This window comes from Salvelinus namaycush, chromosome 6 (assembly GCF_016432855.1).
Source record: "Salvelinus namaycush isolate Seneca chromosome 6, SaNama_1.0, whole genome shotgun sequence".
Taxonomy (NCBI): Eukaryota; Metazoa; Chordata; class Actinopteri; order Salmoniformes; family Salmonidae; genus Salvelinus; species Salvelinus namaycush.
In genome coordinates this window covers 30,489,870-30,508,899 of record NC_052312.1, presented here as the reverse complement: position 1 = coordinate 30,508,899, position 19,030 = coordinate 30,489,870, and the positions used below count along the sequence as shown (strand labels likewise).

The following is a 19,030-nucleotide window of genomic DNA, read 5'->3' as shown; positions in this document are numbered from 1 at the left end:
AGATGGATTACTGCGCCCAACAAAGTAAGGTCTCTTCTTACGGGTCATGGTGGCAGCTTAATCCTAAAGTTTATTCTTCCATCTACAAGATCACGAAGATCCGCAGGAGAAGCTTGTTCCAGACATAATTTAAAGAGGTTTATAAGTGGTTTGTGGTCATATAAAAGGGAGCCTTTCAACATCACAGTGCACATCTAAGGGATGGACGGGTAGGGGTACTGAGTCAGAGAGGAGCCAAGATGGGAAAGAACTTCCATCTGTACGAGAACATCTCTAAGGTCAGCCCATTTGAGGGGCCACAGTATCACCTGGCCCCAATATGGGCTTTCTACCTACAGGCTGCTTTCATGGGCTTTGTGTTCTTTGCTGGAACACCCCTAAACTTTATAATTCTCGTGGTGACAGCGAAGTACAAGAAACTGAGACAACCGCTGAACTACATCCTGGTCAATGTCTCGTTAGCAGGTTTCATCTTTGTGACGTTCTCTGTGAGTCAAGTGTTCGTTTCTAGTGCGAGAGGATACTACTTCCTGGGTTACACCTTGTGTGCAATGGAAGCTTGCATGGGTTCAATAGCAGGTAAACATCATAACAAAAATCAACAACTTCAGCGATTCATTTTACTCTTCTGATTATTTTACATGCAAACTAGTTATTGTGTTCGATATCTCCTAACCTGTTGATAGCTTCTTCTCTCTTACTCAGGGTTGGTGTCAGCTTGGTCCCTGGCTGTCCTTGCCTTTGAGAGATACGTGGTCATCTGCAAACCCTTCGGCACCTTCAAATTTGACAACAACCAGGCTCTGGCGGCTGTCGCCTTCACCTGGGTCATGGGGATCGGATGTGCAACCCCACCATTCTTCGGCTGGAGCAGGTATTCATCCCCAGCCTCTCACAAACACTTTGATCTTGTCTGGATTAATAAATACTCTTTGTATTTGGCTACTATTAGGCTATTTGGTTCATATTGCACACACAGGGGATGGGGAAAATGGTAAATATCCTAAAATGAGTTCAAATGATATGTTTTGCCGTACGTGTAAGGTTCTGAGCAGAAATTCATGTCACTAATTGGCTTCAATGTTTGCATCGCTCGCTGCTTTTCAAGTTAGATAAGTCACTTGGGTTTGTTTTACAGGTATATCCCTGAGGGTCTGGGCTGCTCCTGTGGACCTGACTGGTATACAAACAATGAGGAGTACCACTGTGCCAGCTACACCAAATTCCTTATTGTTACCCGTTTCCTCATGCCCATGTCCACCATATTTTTCTCCTACTCCCAGCTACTGGGAGCACTACGGGCTGTGAGTACAATGCTTTCTGGTTTAAAAAACAACAAAACAAAAGTACAGTATAGTACATTTTTGGAACCCAGATGTGACCAGCTTGTCCTGTCTGTGTGTGTGTGTGTGTGTGTGTGTGTAGGTGGCAGCTGCACAGGCTGAGTCAGCTTCCACCCAGAAGGCAGAAAAGGAAGTATCCAGGATGGTGATTGTGATGGTGTGCTCCTTCATTCTGTGTTACGGCCCCTACGCCTTGGCAGGCTTGTACTTCGCCTAGACAACAAGCGAGGACAAAGACTACCGCCTGGTCACCATCCCTGCTTTCTTCTCTAAAAGCTCCTGTGTATACAACCCTCTCATTTACGCCTTCATGAACAAACAGGTGATTCTATAAGCCCCAAATACATAGAAATACACTGACATAGTGGCACACATACACTCATTGACATAGTCAGAAATAAAGCACATGAATTAAAACGTGAGTCTGAACAAGACACAACCATATCATGTTCATTCTCTGTCATATAAATCTACGTCTCCCTCCTCAGTTCAATGCCTGCATCATGGAGACCGTGTTTGGAAAGCAGATTGAGGAGACTTCAGTTTCAGCCTCCAAGACTGAGGTCTCCACAGCCTAATCTGTGACTCAGGTCTCAGTCCATCAGGAGCCCATCTCCAACAGCCAACAGTCTTGGGGTGGATTCAATAAACCATCTAAGGTTCCCTAACACTTGATTGAAATTGTGAGTTCAGGGGAAATAGGGTTTATTGAATCTACTCCTTTATGAAACACTCATGTTGAATTATTTTAAGATATAAGGTAAATAAAGATTTATATTGTATTACGATGCACTTTTCAAAACAGTGGTGGACAGTGTTTAATTTCAACCACGCTCTCCATTTCCTGGATATCTTAACGAAAATCATTAACACAAACAACCAGACATACAAAAGAAGTGCACTGAGGCTCAAACTTGAACAAATAAGTTTACTCAATTTGTTTTTTTATTGAGAAATGGGCTGTGGAATCCAAAGTACAGCATTTAATCCAAAATATGAATGTCCATACATTCTATGTATAAACTCAGAAAATAAACACTTGCCAAGTATGTAAATACTTCAATATAATCTTAATTTAGAGCAAGCGGAATTCAGTAACAACGCTGCAATGCACCAACCTTTCAGTTCAGCATGCCCCATAGGAAGGAAGTACAACCGCTTTTATTTCTAACCAATAGAACAACAGATGCATTCTCACATGTGTGCTGGTTCTCAATAGTCTAAAATGGTTTCCTTTTCTTGTTTCACATTGGTCATCCAACATATTTCTTTCACCTATCATTTGTTTCTCGAGCAGTGCAGATGGAGGCAAGGAGAGGAAGCCACTGTAGACTATTGAGAGGCAGTGATTGACAGGAGAAAAGGCTACAGAAGCAGTGATGAACTTGGCAACATTGTAATAACAACCCTAGTCATGATAGACAAATACAGTACATATGAAGAAGAGGGGGTCAAAGTGAGTGTTTATGGAGAAACAGAGCAGGGTGAGGGATGATTTCACTGTAGTGGACTCACGTTCCCATGACCCTCTGATATTTAGTGTCGGTTTCATTGGTTGAGCTCCCAAAAGACTACTCAGAGAAGGCACACACTGTGTAAAAGGATACATATGAGGCTAACGTTGGGTAGCATCTCTCATCTACTAACTATACTAAGAAATTATGGGCTATCATTACAATCAGTGTCATTCAAAACATGACTGTAAAAAAACACCAAATAATTCCCACATATGAAGGGTTTGGTGGAAGAATTATAAATTATTACAACTCCAAATGGAATATTCAGTGCTTGTGAGTATAGCATCATATTTTAAACCAAGGCAAAAATAATGCCCAAACTAAACTACCTATGTATGTAACAGAACAATAAAATGAAGTGTTGGGATGGGTAGTCAGTAAATATAACACCCACCCAACTATTGGGTGCCATCAACCACAAACTAATTGGAGACAATGTAGTGTATGAATAGGTTTCGTACAAAATACATTTGATAATTTATCAAATCAAGTTTAAAACTGTTTTTATCTAGCTAGGACCAAATAACCTAAAACTCATCATGCCGTACTAGCGCCTCACCAAAGTCAGTTGCTTGACTTCCTACAAACAGGTCGTACTTGTTCAGGATTTCTTCCTTGCTGAGCTTTCCATCCTGAAATCAAAACAAAAAGGTTATTTAGTCAATAGAAGGCTTAAACAGACACAGCCATTGTGAGTGAAAGAAAGGGAAAGGGGGAGAAAGAGAGAATGAAAACCAATAGACACAAGAGAGAGAGCGATTGTCTCACCTTGTTCAAGTCAGACTCGTAGACGAGGTGTTTGGCCTCGGCCTCTGCATGGTCGTAATCTGAAGGAAGGATCCAGTCCAAAGTCTCCTCCCGATCCATCTTCCCGTCTTTGTTCTTGTCTCGGAACTCTGAGAACTGCTCACGCTCCGTAGCAACCCAGTCTGGCTCCTCCATCTCATCTTCATGGTTGTACATGTCACCTAGGAAATGAGGGGGGTGAAAGTGTGTCTGAGGGTAGAAACATCAATATAGTACATCTATTGAATGGGGACCTCAGAATAAAGTGACTATACACTGAGTATACCAAACATTAGGAACACCTTCTGCAGTGCTTCCCACAGTTGTGTCAAGTTGGCTGGATGTCCTTTGGGTGGTGGACCACTCTTGATACACACGGGAAACTGTTGTGTGGAAAAGCGTTGCAGTTCTTGAAACAAACCGGTGCGCTTGGCACCTACTACCATAACCCGTTCAAAGGCATATAAACCTTTTGTCTTACCCAGTCACCATCAACATGGCACACATACACAATCCATATCTCAGTTTTATCAACGCTTAAAAATCCTTCTTTAACCTGTCTCCTCTGCTTCATCTACACTGATTGAAGTTGATTTAAACAAGTGACATCAATAAGACCTAGTCACTTTACCCTGCATTCATGTATATATCTACCTCAAGTTCCTTGTACACATTGATCTGGTACTAGTACTCCCTGTATATAGCTCCATTCTTGTGCATTTTATTTTATTCCTCGTGTTACTTTTTTTTCTTTGCATCATTGGGAAAGGTTCGTAAGCAAGCATTTCACTGTAAAGTCTACACCAGTTGTATTCAGTGCATGTGATAAATAAAATGTGATTTCATTTGATTTAAGGGATCATAGCTTCACCTGGTCAGTCTATGTCATGGAAAGAGTAGGTGTTCATAATGTTTTGTATACTCAAGAGTATGTCCACTTCAGTCCTTACCTATGTATTCATTCAGGTCAATGAAACCGTCACCATTCTTATCAATGTCCTCCATGGTTTCCTGTGGGGTAAACAAGGAGAAAGAGGAGGATGGTCAGAGAGCCGACCGGTGAACACTGCGTGTTTCATTTTTTCCAAATACCTTTTAATCTAATGAACACAGAGAATGAAACACACATACCAGCACCACTATGTCCTTCATGTGGTCGTACTCCTCTGGGTGTAGGAAGGCGGTGAACTCCTCTTTGTTGGCGATCTGGTCTCCGTTCTGGTCGGCCATTTTGAAACGCCTCTCGTCCCTCGCCATCATGTGCTGGTAGTTGTAACCATCATCTGGTTCCGGGTCATCTGTGGGGTCAAAGGGAAGTGGCTATGATCTCTAGTTAATCACATGTGATACACCCCAACCTGAATTGATACGGTAAATCAACCAATCAGTGAAACTAATAAAAGGCCCTGCAAATATTGAATCAATCATAACCAACACATTTGTTTAGGACATATTGCATTTCCCGGGCTTATGCATGCTCATGTCATGCCCTTCTTACCCAGATAGGTACCATAAGTTACATTCCTGTATTCCTCCCAAGAGATCATGCCGTCATTGTTGACATCAAAGTCCTTCCATTGGCGGTCCACGTTCTCATAGATGTACTTCTTCTGAGACTTCTTAATCCAAGCTCTCAGCTCCACCTCAGTGACAAAACCATCACTGTCCCCATCAATCTTCTCTACAATCACACTGTATCAGAAAGGGGAAGAGCGAGAAAGAGAGAGACTGTTAAACTAAAAATGTAGTTCAAAAGAGGTCAAACTATATTTACTACAATACCAATGTAATAACAGTCAACACCAAGATCTAGTACAGTCTACGTGAAAGTGATAGCCTGTTCTTTGAATCTGATGATGGGAAAGGGGGAATTCTACCTCCTCTCCATTTACTGGTGATGGGTTCAGATTTCAAAACTTTAAATATTGTTAATCATCAGTTATACTAGAGACATGATGGGTGCCATAGTCTAGGGTTTACACCAGAAGTTAGTGGTTATCTGTAGGAGGAATGTATATGGTGGAAGCAATTAAGCTTGGAATGTAGTGAGTGCAGGGAAGACGATCATATTAGCAGGCACTGATAAGGGTGGAGAGCTGTGGATTAGTGAGGAAGGGAGTCGAGGTCAGGTCCTATTAGGGGAGAAGGAACAGTTTATTGCCCGTATCACTTAAGTTCCTGCCTAGAAATAAAGATGTAATGTTTAGAGAGAAGGAGACTCCACCCAAATTGGGGTGGGTATAAACAGTCGTGGCCAAAAGTTGAGAATTAAAATGTATATTTGTGTCACAAACTCTGCTGCCTCAGTTTGTATGATGGCAATTTGCATATACTCCAGAATGTTATGAAGAGTGATCAGAAGAATTGCAAGTAATTGCAAAGTCCCTCTTTGCCATGCAAGTGAACTGAATACCAAAAAAACATGTCCACTGCATTTCAGCCCTGCCACAAAAGGACCAGCTGACATCATGTCAGTGATTCTCTCGTTAACACAGGTGTGAGTGTTGACGAGGACAAGGCTGGAGATCACTTTGTCATGCTGATTGAGTTCGAATAACAGACTGGAAGCTTCAAAAGGAGAGATGGTGCTTGGAATCATTGTTCTTCCTCTGTCAACCATGGTTACCTGCAAGGAAACACGTGCCGTCATCATTGCTTTGCACAAAAAAGGCTTCACAGGCAAGGACTTTTGAAGACTTTTGGAGGATGGCCTGGTGTCAAGAAGGGCAGCAAAGAAGCCACTTCTCTCCAGGAAAAACATCAGGGACAGACTGATATTCTGCAAAAGGTACAGGGATTGGACTGCTGAGGACTGGGGTAAAGTCATAAAGTCATAAGGCAAAAGTGATAACTAAGTGGCTCGGGGAACAAAACAACGATATTTTGGGTCCATGACCAGGAAACTCCCCAGACCTTAATCCCATTGAGAACTTGTGGTCAATCCTCAAGAGGCGGGTGGACAAACAAAACCCCACAAATTCTGACAAACTCCAAGCATTGATTATGCAAGAATGGGCTGCCATCAGTCAGGATGTGGCCCAGAAGTTAATTGACAGCATGCCAGGGCAGATTGCAGAGGTCTTGAAAAAGAAGGGTCAACACTGCAAATATTGACTCTTTGCATCAACTTCATGTAATTGTCAATAAAAGCCTTTGACACTTATGAAATGCTTGTAATCATACTTCAGTATTCCATAGTAACATCTGACAAAAATATCTAAAGACACTGAAGCAGCAAACTTTGTGGAAATTAATATTTGTGTCATTCTCAAAACTTTTGGTCACAACTGTGTGTGTGTGTGATATATATATATATATACTGCTCAAAAAAATAAAGGGAACACTAAAATAACACATCCTAGATCTGAATGAATGAAATATTCTTATTAAATTCTTTTTTCTTTACATAGTTGAATGTGCTGACTACAAAATCACACAAAAATTATCAATGGAAATCAAATTTATCAACCCATGGAGGTCTGGATTTGGAGTCACACTCAAAATTAAAGTGGAAAACCACACTACAGGCTGATCCAACTTTGATGTAATGTCCTTAAAACAAGTCAAAATGAGGCTCAGTAGTGTGTGTGGCCTCCACGTGCCTGTATGACCTCCCTACAACGCCTGGGCATGCTCCTGATGAGGTGGCGGATGGTCTCCTGAGGGATCCCCTCCCAAACCTGGACTAAAGTATCCGCCAACTCCTGGACAGTCTGTGGTGGAACGTGGCGTTGGTGGATGGAGCGAGACATGTTGTCCCAGATGTGCTCAATTGGATTCAGGTCTGGGGAACGGGCGGGCCAGTCCATAGCATCAATGCCTTCCTCTTGCAGGAACTGCTGACACACTCCAGCCACATGAGGTCTAGCATTGTCTTGCATTAGGAGGAACCCAGGGTCAACCGCACCAGCATATGGTCTCACAAGGGGTCTGAGGATCTCATCTCGGTACCTAATGGCAGTCAGGCTACCTCTGGCGAGCACATGGAGGGCTGTGCGGCCCCCCAAAGAAATGCCACCCCACACCATGACTGACCCACCGCCAAACCGGTCATGCTGGAGGATGTTGCAGGCAGCAGAACGTTCTCCACGGCGTCTCCAGACTCTGTCACGTCTGTCACATGTGCTCATGTGCTCAGTGTGAACCTGCTTTCATCTGTGAAGAGCACAGGGCGCCAGTGGCGAATTTGCCAATCTTGGTGTTCTCTGGCAAATGCCAAAAGTCCTGCACGGTGTTGGGCTGTAAGCACAACCCCCACCTGTGGACGTCGGGCCCTCATACCACCCTCATGGAGTCTGTTTCTGACCGTTTGAGCAGACACATGCACATTTGTGGCCTGCTGGAGGTCATTTTGCAGGGCTCTGGCAGTGCTCCACCTGCTCCTCCTTGCACAAAGGCGGAGGTAGCGGTCCTGCTCCTGGGTTGTTGCCCTCCTACGGCCTCCTCCACGTCTCCTGATGTACTGGCCTGTCTCCTGGTAGCGCCTCCATGCTCTGGACACTACGCTGACAGACACAGCAAACCTTCTTGCCACAGCTCGCATTGATGTGCCATCCTGGATGAGCTGCACTACCTGAGCCACTTGTGTGGGTTGTAGACTCCGTCTCATGCTACCACTAGAGTGAAAGCACCGCCAGCATTCAAAAGTGACCAAAACATCAGCCAGGAAGCATAGGAACTGAGAAGTGGTCTGTGGTCACCACCTGCAGAACCACTCCTTTATTGGGGGTGTCTTGCTAATTGCCTATAATTTCCACCTTTTGTCTATTCCATTTGCACAACAGCATGTGAAATTTATTGTCAATCAGTGTTGCTTCCTAAGTGGACAGTTTGATTTCACAGAAGTGTGATTGACTTGGAGTTACATTGTGTTGTTTAAGTGTTCCCTTTATTTTTTTGAGCAGTGTATTTTATTCAGCTTTGTTCAAAATGTATTCTTCATACTGTAAAAGAATGCCACGGAATTCTAAGCAAATCTTGTCTGCTAAATTAACTAGTGTAGCCCACAGCCATTTGGCATAGCCAGAACAGGACAACTCAGAGTATGCTATTCTGTTCTTCTAAAATAGACTACATTTTCTTCATATCATGTTTCTTTAGACCTGTCTAAAATAAATAAGAGTATTTATTGTGAAGGTGTAGGCCAGTTTACATGGATTTATTAGTCTTTTTAAAATATAGATGTTCCAAAGGTCTGCATCAATGGCTTGTAGGCATTGTGTGGAATCCAGGAGATGTTAAATGTGTTTATGTTATCTACTGTTATTTGCTTGACAATCACTGGCTAACGAAATTTCGTGACCGTCACAGCCCTAGTTCAGACAGGGTACTTTTGGAAAACTTCTGAATGGACATTTAGGCCTATAGAGAGAATCAGCGAACTGACACACGCACACCCCCGTAAAAGCACCCATCAATCAAAACCACCAGTGTACGGTCAGACACAAGAGCAAATATTTATTATTTCACTAAAACATAATAAAAAAAACCTTGGCCTATGTTAGGCCTTCTCTGAGAATTGGATGCAAGATAATTAACAGTATGAAGGGGACAGCTATGCCATAGTATGAATATGAAATTGACCGTCATTAAAATAGAAACAAATACACGCAACATGTCCATAGCCTATTTATCAGCGATATTGATTATCGAGGGGTTGGAAAGATTTTTCAAATACTGTAAGGAACTATTATAATGGACTTTGTTGACGTACAGTGTGAGGTGAAGAAAATATGACTTAGAATCCCAGCAGGGCACTTTCCTACTTTTGACATTTGCGAGAAGCAGGCCAGGTACTTCTATGCGTGTTCAGGAGCATGCGCTCCGTCAACATTAACAGGTCAGAGAAACCAGACACATGCTCATATGGCGCGCGTAAATTATGGTATGAAATAAATCGAAACATGTTTGTCACAAGTGTAGCAGGTTTTGAACTGTGCACACAACGTTTCCACTCAGAGAATGAGAACAGTAAATTACTGTAATTAATACATGCATTTACAGAAATGTATGTAACCAGATTACAGGAATTAATGGTAAATTACCTGTTTTACAAACAGTAGCTTACCACATGGGAATTCCTAAAAGTGCATTGCGGGCCTAGGCTACTATTATACTTTGCGGGGATAGGAGGACAGCAATTTTTGGGGTCTAGTTCAGGGCAGCATATAGGCCAGAACCGGGCCTGATTAGCGTTGATTAGTCTATAATTTAAGAAAAGATTCTGTATCAAATTATACCATGCCTGGTTGGAGAGGCTTGGCAAATTGTCCATTTGACACAACAGAGCATTATTGTTTATTTGTGTTTTATCTGTCGGCTCTGTGTTTTAACTCAGGCTCTGTGTGTAGTTAATCCGACCCTCTCTGCCTAGTCGTCGCCATTTTTACCTGCTGTTGCTGTGTTAGCTGACTAGCTGCTGTTATCTCACCTGTTGTTTTAGCTAGCTCTCCCAATCAAGACCTGCAATCACTTTATGCCTTACTGTATGTCTCTCTCAAATATCAATATGCCTTGTATACTGTTGTTCAGGCTAGTTATCATTGTTTTGGTTTGCAATGGACCCCGTAGTTCCACTCTCCGTACCTCTGATACCTCCTTTGTCCCACCTCCCACACATGCGGTGACCTCACCCATTGAGACCAGCATGTCCAGAGATACAACCTCTCTTATCATCACCCAGTGCCTGGGCTTGCCTCCGCTGTACCCGTGCCCCACCATACCCCTGTCTGCACATTATGCCCAGAATCTATTCTACCATGCCCATAAATCTGCTCCTTTTATTCCTTGTCCCCAACGCTCTAGGCGACCAGTTTTGATAGCCTTTAGCCGCACCCTCATCCTACTACTCCTCTGTTCCTCGGGTGATGTGGAGGTAAACCACATGTCCCCAGGCACCCTCATTTGTTGACTTCTGTGATCGAAAAAGCCTTGGCCTCATGCATGTCAACATCAGAAGCCTCCTCCCTAAGTTTGTCTTACTCACCGCTTTAGCACACTCTGCCAACCCTGATGTCCTTGCCGTGTCTGAATCCTGGCTTAGGAAGGCCACCAAAAATTCTGAGATTTCCATACCCAACTATAACACTTTCCGTCAAGATAGAACTGCCAAAGGGGGAGGAGTTGCAATCTACTGCAGAGATAGCCTGCAAAGTTCTGTCATACTTTCCAGGTCTATGCCCAAACAGTTCGAACTTCTGATTTTAAAAATTAATCTCTCCAGAAATAAGTCTCTCACTGTTACCGCCTGCTACCGACCCCCCTCAGCTCCCAGCTGTGCCCTGGACACCATCTGTGAATTGATCGCTCCACATCTAGCTTCAGAGTTTGTTCTGTTAGGTGACCTAAACTGGGATATGCTTAACACCCCAGCAGTCCTACAATCTAAGCTAGATGCCCTCAATCTCACACAAATCATCAAGGAACCCACCAGGTACAACCCTAAATCCGTAAACATGGGCACCCTAATAGACATTATCCTGACCAACTTGCCCTCCAAATACACCTCTGCTGTCTTCAATCAAGATCTCAGCGATCACTGCCTCATTGCCTGTATCCGCTACGGGTCCGCGGTCAAACGACCACCCCTCATCACTGTCAAACGCTCCCTAAAACACTTCTGCGAGCAGGCCTTTCTAATCGACCTGGCCCGGGTACCCTGGAAGGATATTGACCTCATCCCGTCAGTTGAGGATGCCTGGTCATTCTTTAAAAGTTACTTCCTCACCATATTAGACAAGCATGCTCCGTTCAAAAAATGCAGAACTAAGAACAGATATAGCCCTTGGTTCACTCCAGACCGGACTGCCCTCGACCAGCACAAAAACATCCTGTGGCGAACTGCAATAGCATCGAAGAGCCCCCGCGATATGCAACTGTTCAGGGAAGTCAGGAACCAATACACGCAGTCAGTCAGGAAAGCAAAGGCCAGCTTTTTCAAGCAGAAATTTGCATCCTGTAGCTCTAACTCCAAAAAGTTCTGGGATACTGTAAAGTCCATGGAGAACAAGAGCACCTCCTCCCAGCTGCCCACTGCACTGAGGCTAGGTAACACGGTCACCACCGATAAATCCGTGATAATCGAAAACTTCAACAAGCATTTCTCAATGGCTGGCCATGCCTTCCTCCTGGCGACTCCAACCTTGGCCAACAGCCCATATCCCATATCCAGATAGCAGATGCTCTGAAAGAGCTGGAAAACCTGGACCCATACAAATCAGCTGGGCTTGACAATCTGGACCCCCTATTTCTGAAACTGTCCGCCGCCATTGTCGCACCCCCTATTACCAGCCTGTTCAACCTCTCCTTCGTATCATCTGAGATCCCCAAGGATTGGAAAGCTGCCGCGGTCATCCCCCTCTTCAAAGGGGGAGACACCCTGGACCCAAACTGTTACAGACCTATATCCATCCTGCCCTGCCTATCTAAGGTCTTCGAAAGCCAAGTCAACAAACAGATCACTGACCATCTCGAATCCCACCGTACCTTCTCCGCTGTGCAATCCGGTTTCCGAGCCGGTCACGGGTGCACCTCAGCCCCGCTCAAGGTACTAAACGATATCATAACCGCCATCGATAAAAGACAGTACTGTGCAGCTGTCTTCATCGACCTGGCCAAGGCTTTCGACTCTGTCAATCACCATATTCTTATCGGCAGACTCAGTAGCCTCGGTTTTTCTAATGACTGCCTTGCCTGGTTCACCAACTACTTTGCAGACAGAGTTCAGTGTGTCAAATCGGAGGGCATGTTGTCCGGTCCTCTGGCAGTCTCTATGGGGGTACCACAGGGTTCAATTCTCGGGCCGACTCTTTTCTCTGTATATATCAATGATGTTGCTCTTGCTGCGGGCGATTCCCTGATCCACCTCTACGCAGACGACACCATTCTGTATACTTCTGGCCCTTCCTTGGACACTGTGCTATCTAACCTCCAAACGAGCTTCAATGCCATACAACACTCCTTCCGTGTCCTCCAACTGCTCTTAAACGCTAGTAAAACCAAATGCATGCTTTTCAACCGTTCGCTGCCTGCACCCGCACGCCCGACTAGCATCACCACCCTGGACGGTTCCGACCTAGAATATGTGGACATCTATAAGTACCTAGGTGTCTGGCTAGACTGCAAACTCTCCTTCCAGACTCATATCAAACATCTCCAATCCAAAATCAAATCTAGAGTCGGCTTTCTATTTCGCAACAAAGCCTCCTTCACTCACGCCGCCAAACTTACCCTAGTAAAACTGACTATCCTACCGATCCTCGACTTCGGCGATGTCATCTACAAAATAGCTTCCAATACTCTACTCAGCAAACTGGATGCAGTTTATCACAGTGCCATCCGTTTTGTTACTAAAGCACCTTATACGACCCACCACTGGGACCTGTATGCCCTAGTCGGCTGGCCCTCGCTACATGTTCGTCATCAGACCCACTGGCTCCAGGTCATCTACAAGGCTATGCTAGGTAAAGTGCCACCTTATCTCAGTTCACTGGTCACGATGGCTACACCCACCCATAGCACGCGCTCCAGCAGGTGTATCTCACTGATCATCCCTAAAGCCAAAACCTCATTTGGACGCCTTTCCTTCCAGTTCTCTGCTGCCTGCGACTGGAACGAATTGCAAAAATCTCTGAAGTTGGAGACTTTTATCTCCCTCAACAACTTTAAACATCTGCTATCCGAGCAGCTAAGCGATCGCTGCAGCTGTACATAGTCCATCGGTATATAGCCCACCCAATTTACCTACCTCACCCCCCATACTGCTTTTATTTATTTACTTTTCTGCTCTTTTGCACACCAGTATCTCTACTTGCACATGATCATCTGATGATTTATCACTCCAGTGTTAATCTGCTAAATTGTAATTATTCGATTTATTGCCTACCTCCTCATGCCTTTTGCACACATTGTATATAGATTCTATTTTTTTCTACCATGTTATTGACTTGTTTATTGTTTACTCCATGTGTAACTCTGTGTTGTTGTCTGTTCACACTGCTATGCTTTATCTTGGCCAGGTCGCAGTTGCAAATGAGAACTTGTTCTCAACTAGCCTACCTGGTTAAATAAAGGTGAAAAATAAATAAAAAATAGGCCTCAGAGCCAGAACAACCTTGTCGACTGCTGTTGAATAATTAATGAAGTCAGAAACATCCAAACTTTTTTTTAAAGAAGACCGATTGATTTATTTACTAGCAAGCAATGAAAATGTGCATTGTATAAAAAAAAGTCCAGACATCAAACAATGTTTTAACTGAAGTGCCCTAGCCTACAGCACTTTACATCTCGCTCATCAAGCAATTAGCTGCTCAAGCAAAGGTAAGTTGTAAAGAGGAGATGTAGAAAGTTTAATAGACAAACTATGTTAACAAAACATTTGCAAACACTCCCGCTATTAGGTACAGTTTATCTACATGAAAATAAATATTTTTTAAATCCTAAAATGAATGTAGGCCTATCTAAACAGTTTTATTTTCATGACGCTCTTCATCCGTAATCATCAGTTACACAGTTATTCAATTACCGTCACAGCCCTACCCTCAACTTGATACTATTGATACACAGCCGACCCGAGGAAAGGTGGCCACATTGGACTATTGAGACGCAACCAGGCAGAGACTTGAGCCTACTCACCCTAGCCTGCGCTTGCTCTCCTCTGGGCTGAGGTCGTCAAAAGACTTGGCCTCCTTTTGTCCTAGGAAGGCCTCGTGGTCGTAGTCAAAGCCCTGAGCATCGTCGTGCTCGCGGCTGCTGAGACGTGCATCGTGGTGAATGCGTTCCTTTTTCTCTGTGGGTTTACTGGTGGCATAGACCACGCAGAGGGCAAAGCACATGAGCAATGGCCTGATCTCCATCCTATGAGAGAGAGCAAGAGAGATATTAAAAAGACACCTCTTCCGGAGTGTTAACATCAAAGCCTGTGAATAGCTCACAGGCAGCATCTGCATTTGCTGCTCATTAGGGCTGTTCCAAGTCTTACAGAATCTAAACATTTCTAGCTTTGCTTCTTTGGCAGGCTCTTTGACATTAAGGTGTTACAGGACTTGTTTCACATGATCAACTGTTGGTTGTTTATTAAACTGGCTGGCAGCATGTCAGCATAGACTTGTGATAGGACATTTAAAACGGAAGAAAATAGATAGTCCTGTAGACACGACAGATGAGTCAGGCAGGAAAGCCAAAAACATGTCTGCATGGCAGTGCATTCATGATGTGGTATTTGTAACATTGACGTTTTTAAATAGTTTACAGTAATTGAATATAGATCAAGGGAACGCAATAACAAAATTGCTCACTATAACGGTAAAGTGGAAAGAATGTCGCTTTTGGCTGTCTGAACACAAATGAAGGCACAGATTGTAACACTGTGTAAACATATACACCATTCACACACGGACTACACTGTTTATGTAACATTTTCCATTTCGCTACATTACCAAATGTGGAACAACAAACCAGAAATCAGTTGTTGACAGTAATGTAAGATATTTTGAATTCAGTCTTTTCATCATAATAAGATCGGCTCCTAGCCGCTAGCTCTCGTCAGACTACTGGAATGCGCCTGAATTGCAAATCCTACCATTTAGGGTTAGCTGATCATACAAAGTAACACTATCAACGCATCAATATTCGCTTGTAAGTGAAGTAATATCATTGTATTACATACCTGGCTGATGATTCCAGACACAATATGTACACTATGTCTGTTTCACAAGCCAACAGCTTAATAAACACACCCCAGCATCGACCCTTTTCCTTCTTAAAGGAGATCCAATGAGATTATAGATATGAGCCTTCACGAGCTTTGATTGGTCCACTTCAGCAAAAAGGCACATTTGGCCGATGATCTCATGTTCCATAATAAAACGTTTATTCATCGCATTCACGTTTAATTGGATTACACGAAAGTTTGTAGTGTTTGAACCAATCGTGTTTTAGAGAATGTATTTACGTTGGGTAAAATCTTCGCTGCTGTCCCTTTGCCCGAAACCTCATCCTGGGCACCTGATTGGCTACTTGGCTATTGCCACGTCCCCAAATTTGAGTAAATCTTTCTAGAACTGTCATCATCCACTGAAGTTTACAAGGACATGTGTTTCAGTTGCTGTTGAACATTGGATAAAATAGAAATACATATAAAGTTAAAATGTTCTTCTCGCCAAACTGTATTTCAGTCTATCAGTCATCTGTCTTGAGTGGACCTGACAACTTTAACTTGCTGGCTTCATTCAGTATCTTGTACAAGACCAACATGTATGCTGCTGATTAAGTACTACGTTTATGGGGAGATGGGTATGGTAGAGGGTAAATTAATTAATTAATTAACAGCATAATACATTTTGTTTAACATTTCAGTTTGAACCTTTGTGAGATTAGATGTCGTCCTACCATGAATTGCTAAGAATGATAAAGTATGTACAGCAGTAGATATATTAGAGTGAGCTATGTCAAGAATCAGCATATTAACACATTTGCGGTGTGTATAAACAGTGTAACAAACATGCAACGTCCAGTAGTAGAAATAATAGAATAAGCTGTCAAGAATACAGTATTTAAAAACAGCAACAAAAAAAAAAAAAATTTAAGTCCGGAATATAAGTATATATGTATGTGAATGGTATGTACACTAAGTATACCAAACATTAGAAACACCTTCCTAATATTGAGTTTTTGTGACTGTTTTGGATGTTATTTTGGCGTTAATACGCATCACATATCATTTGGCAAACAGTCCACAAAAAAATCTTTGAGTTAATAAAGCCACATACAAACATGGTCTCTTTTTGCTTCCTTGAGCAAGGCAGCTCCAAAATGCAGGTGTTTTTTCAGCCTAGCTCTGTGCTTTCTGTGGTGGTGGGGCAGCCAGTGGAAAATACAGTGCATAGGGGTTGGTAATGTTCTCTAGTTGCGCTATGATTGCCTCAGTGTTATGTCACTCATGGGTACACTACAACACCGCAAAGTCTACGGGGAGAGTTCGAATATTTAAGCCCCTTGGGTGCTACCATAGAGTTACATTAGAAGTGCCCATCCAAGCAGGCTCAAGGTCATTGGCCACAGATAAAATGAGTCAAATCACATGATTCTGGAGTAGAAAGAAACACACATCTGTTTAGGCAAGGTGCTGGTTAGCGGAGTAGAACACTTGAAAAAGAAAAGGAGAGCCGCACACTCTAGGAGCTCAGATGCAATAATTGAATAACTGTCACGACTCCCGCCGAAGTTGGCTCCCCTGCCTGTTCGGGCGGTGCTCGGCGGTCGTCGTCACCGGCCTACTAGCCCCCACCGAACCCTTTTTCCTTTTCTGTTAGTTTAGTTTTATTAGTTGCACCTGTTCCTATTTGTGTTTTCTTGATTTTCTAGCCTATTTAAGCTTGTTAGGCCCGCTCTAGTTTGTGCGGGATTATTTTGTGTTCACGTTTAGTGTTGGCTGTGGTTTTGTGCTCCGGACCGTTTTTACCCTGTGTTTTGGGTTGGTCAGTGTTTTCCACCCTGTGTTTGGGCATGACCGTTTGTACCAGAATAAAAGTGCCTATTTTTCTTGAACCCTCTGCTCTCTGCACCTGACTCCTACCTTCCACTCCTATTCATCCGTGACAATAACGTTTCGACAGACAAGTGGTCTTCATCAGGAGGTGTTAAGAGGTGTTAAATGACACTAAGAATTATGTCATGTCCCCCAGGCGTTTCACTTAATTTTAACTTGGGAAATTAATATTAAAATGTGCACATAATTAATACGTTTTACCATTAATGCAAACATATATTAGTGTTCTTTTTTTTAGAAAGTATTTTTCTCAAATAAATGATTATTGATTAAAATCACACAATTTAGCTTTGTCCCTCAGTCTATACTCAACCCAGTCATACCAACCAAACTCCTCCCCAAAAAATGGTCAGTCCACCCTTATGTGCATTAATAACAGGAAGTGACATCATTCAACAATTTTCAATTGAAACAGGCAAGTAATCACATTCGTTTATATCTGTATTATTATTATTTTTTTAAGTCAGGTGGGGATTGTTGAGCTGACCAACTCAACCCCATTACATGAAATAAAGATGGAAAACTTATCAAAATTATACTTAAACCATAAAAATATACAATCTATTAATTTCATGCACCCCATAAAAATATACAATCTATTAATTTCATGCACACCATGTGGTCTCCTGTCCTTCACCACGATGAGCAGAGGCTTGAGTTATTTACTTTATTTCAGAATATTGCATCTAAACAAATGAATTATTCAATATATTATATATTGTTTATATTCACTTATGAAACATTCTGTAATGTGTTCCATGTGAACAAAAAATATATTTTAAGGCAAGTGGTAGAAGAGTTGGGCAAGGCTCTTAACTTCAGTTGTTCGCTCTAGATCCCAAATGACTCAAGGATTATAGTGAATACATGTATATATTCTAAGAATCTTTGATTTAACATTATCCATTGAAACATCTAGGGAATGATGGTACCCACATCAGCAGCAGAAAGACAAAAGCAGTGTCGAGCACATCAAAATGCTGACCCAGAAAAAAGGGAACAATACCTTGAGAAAAAACATTAGAGATGGAAAAGAAATGTTGAGGCAGGAGAAAAATAAAAAGATCAGTGATTTAAGTGAGAGAGACCAGCGTCAGAAGTGTAAACAGTGGAGAACAGCGTAGAAAAGAAGCAAGGAGAGTAAAAGAGCACTGAGGAACTGGTACTTTTTTAAGTCAAGCCATGGAAAAGGGGCTCCTGATGGTGTGGGAGGAATGTTGAAGAGAACGAAGGACAGGTTGGTAGCTAAGGGCTGTGATCTCAGTGATGCACAGGAGCGTTACTAAGCCCCCCGTGAGATAAACACGTCAGTGAAGCTGTTCTTTGTGAAGAGTGCCGATGTTGAACGTGCAATGGAGATGATGCCAAGCCCGATAAAAGCGGTGCCCTCCACCATGACAATACACCAGTTCATCAGCCTTGCTCCTGGTGAGCTGACGTCTCATGATGTCAGCTGCATTTGTTCAACAAAGACAGACCTAAACTGTACATGCTTTAACACACATCACTTCAGTTTCAGGCAGAAGGTCCTGGCTGCTCCAGAACAGCCAGCCAATGAGGAAAATCCACAACCTGTGGACAAAATCCAGTGGGGAAATGCAGGTCTTCTTGGGCAGTGGTGTGTAGTGGAATATGATGATGACCTTTATCCAGGCATCAAATCAAATCAAATTTTATTTGTCACATACACATGGTTAGCAGATGTTAATGCGAGTGTAGCGAAATGCTTGTGCTTCTAGTTCCTACAATGCAGTAATAACCAACAAGTAATCTAACCTAACAATTCCACAACTACTACCTTATACACACAAGTATAAAGGGATAAAGAATATGTACAT

The 19,030-nt window shown here is 42.8% G+C and overlaps 2 protein-coding genes across 3 annotated transcripts; one reads left to right on the top strand and one right to left on the bottom strand.

Moving 5' to 3' along the window:
- The first annotated feature begins 239 nt into the window (after positions 1–239).
- LOC120049856 (putative violet-sensitive opsin) lies at positions 240–1,921 on the top strand. Its single transcript, XM_038996324.1, is given in 5 exon segments — positions 240–579; positions 706–874; positions 1,139–1,304; positions 1,426–1,665; positions 1,832–1,921. Coding segments are annotated over 5 exon segments (1,005 nt in total).
- A 336-nt stretch (positions 1,922–2,257) lies between these two features.
- Positions 2,258–15,431, bottom strand: LOC120049855 (calumenin-A-like). 2 transcript variants are annotated; one of them, XM_038996323.1, is made up of 7 exons: positions 15,312–15,431; positions 14,279–14,500; positions 5,157–5,338; positions 4,778–4,944; positions 4,597–4,657; positions 3,629–3,828; positions 2,258–3,492 (listed from the first exon to the last, which is right to left on the bottom strand). In XM_038996323.1, exons 2-7 carry the CDS (start codon positions 14,497–14,499, stop codon positions 3,388–3,390), a joined length of 936 nt encoding a protein of 311 aa, XP_038852251.1. In that variant the 5' UTR covers position 14,500; positions 15,312–15,431; the 3' UTR covers positions 2,258–3,387. The 2 variants fall into 2 exon arrangements, with proteins under 2 accessions (XP_038852251.1, XP_038852249.1); XM_038996321.1 differs by having other exon boundaries at positions 5,145–5,338; positions 15,312–15,430.
- Positions 15,432–19,030: the final 3,599 nt, after the last annotated feature.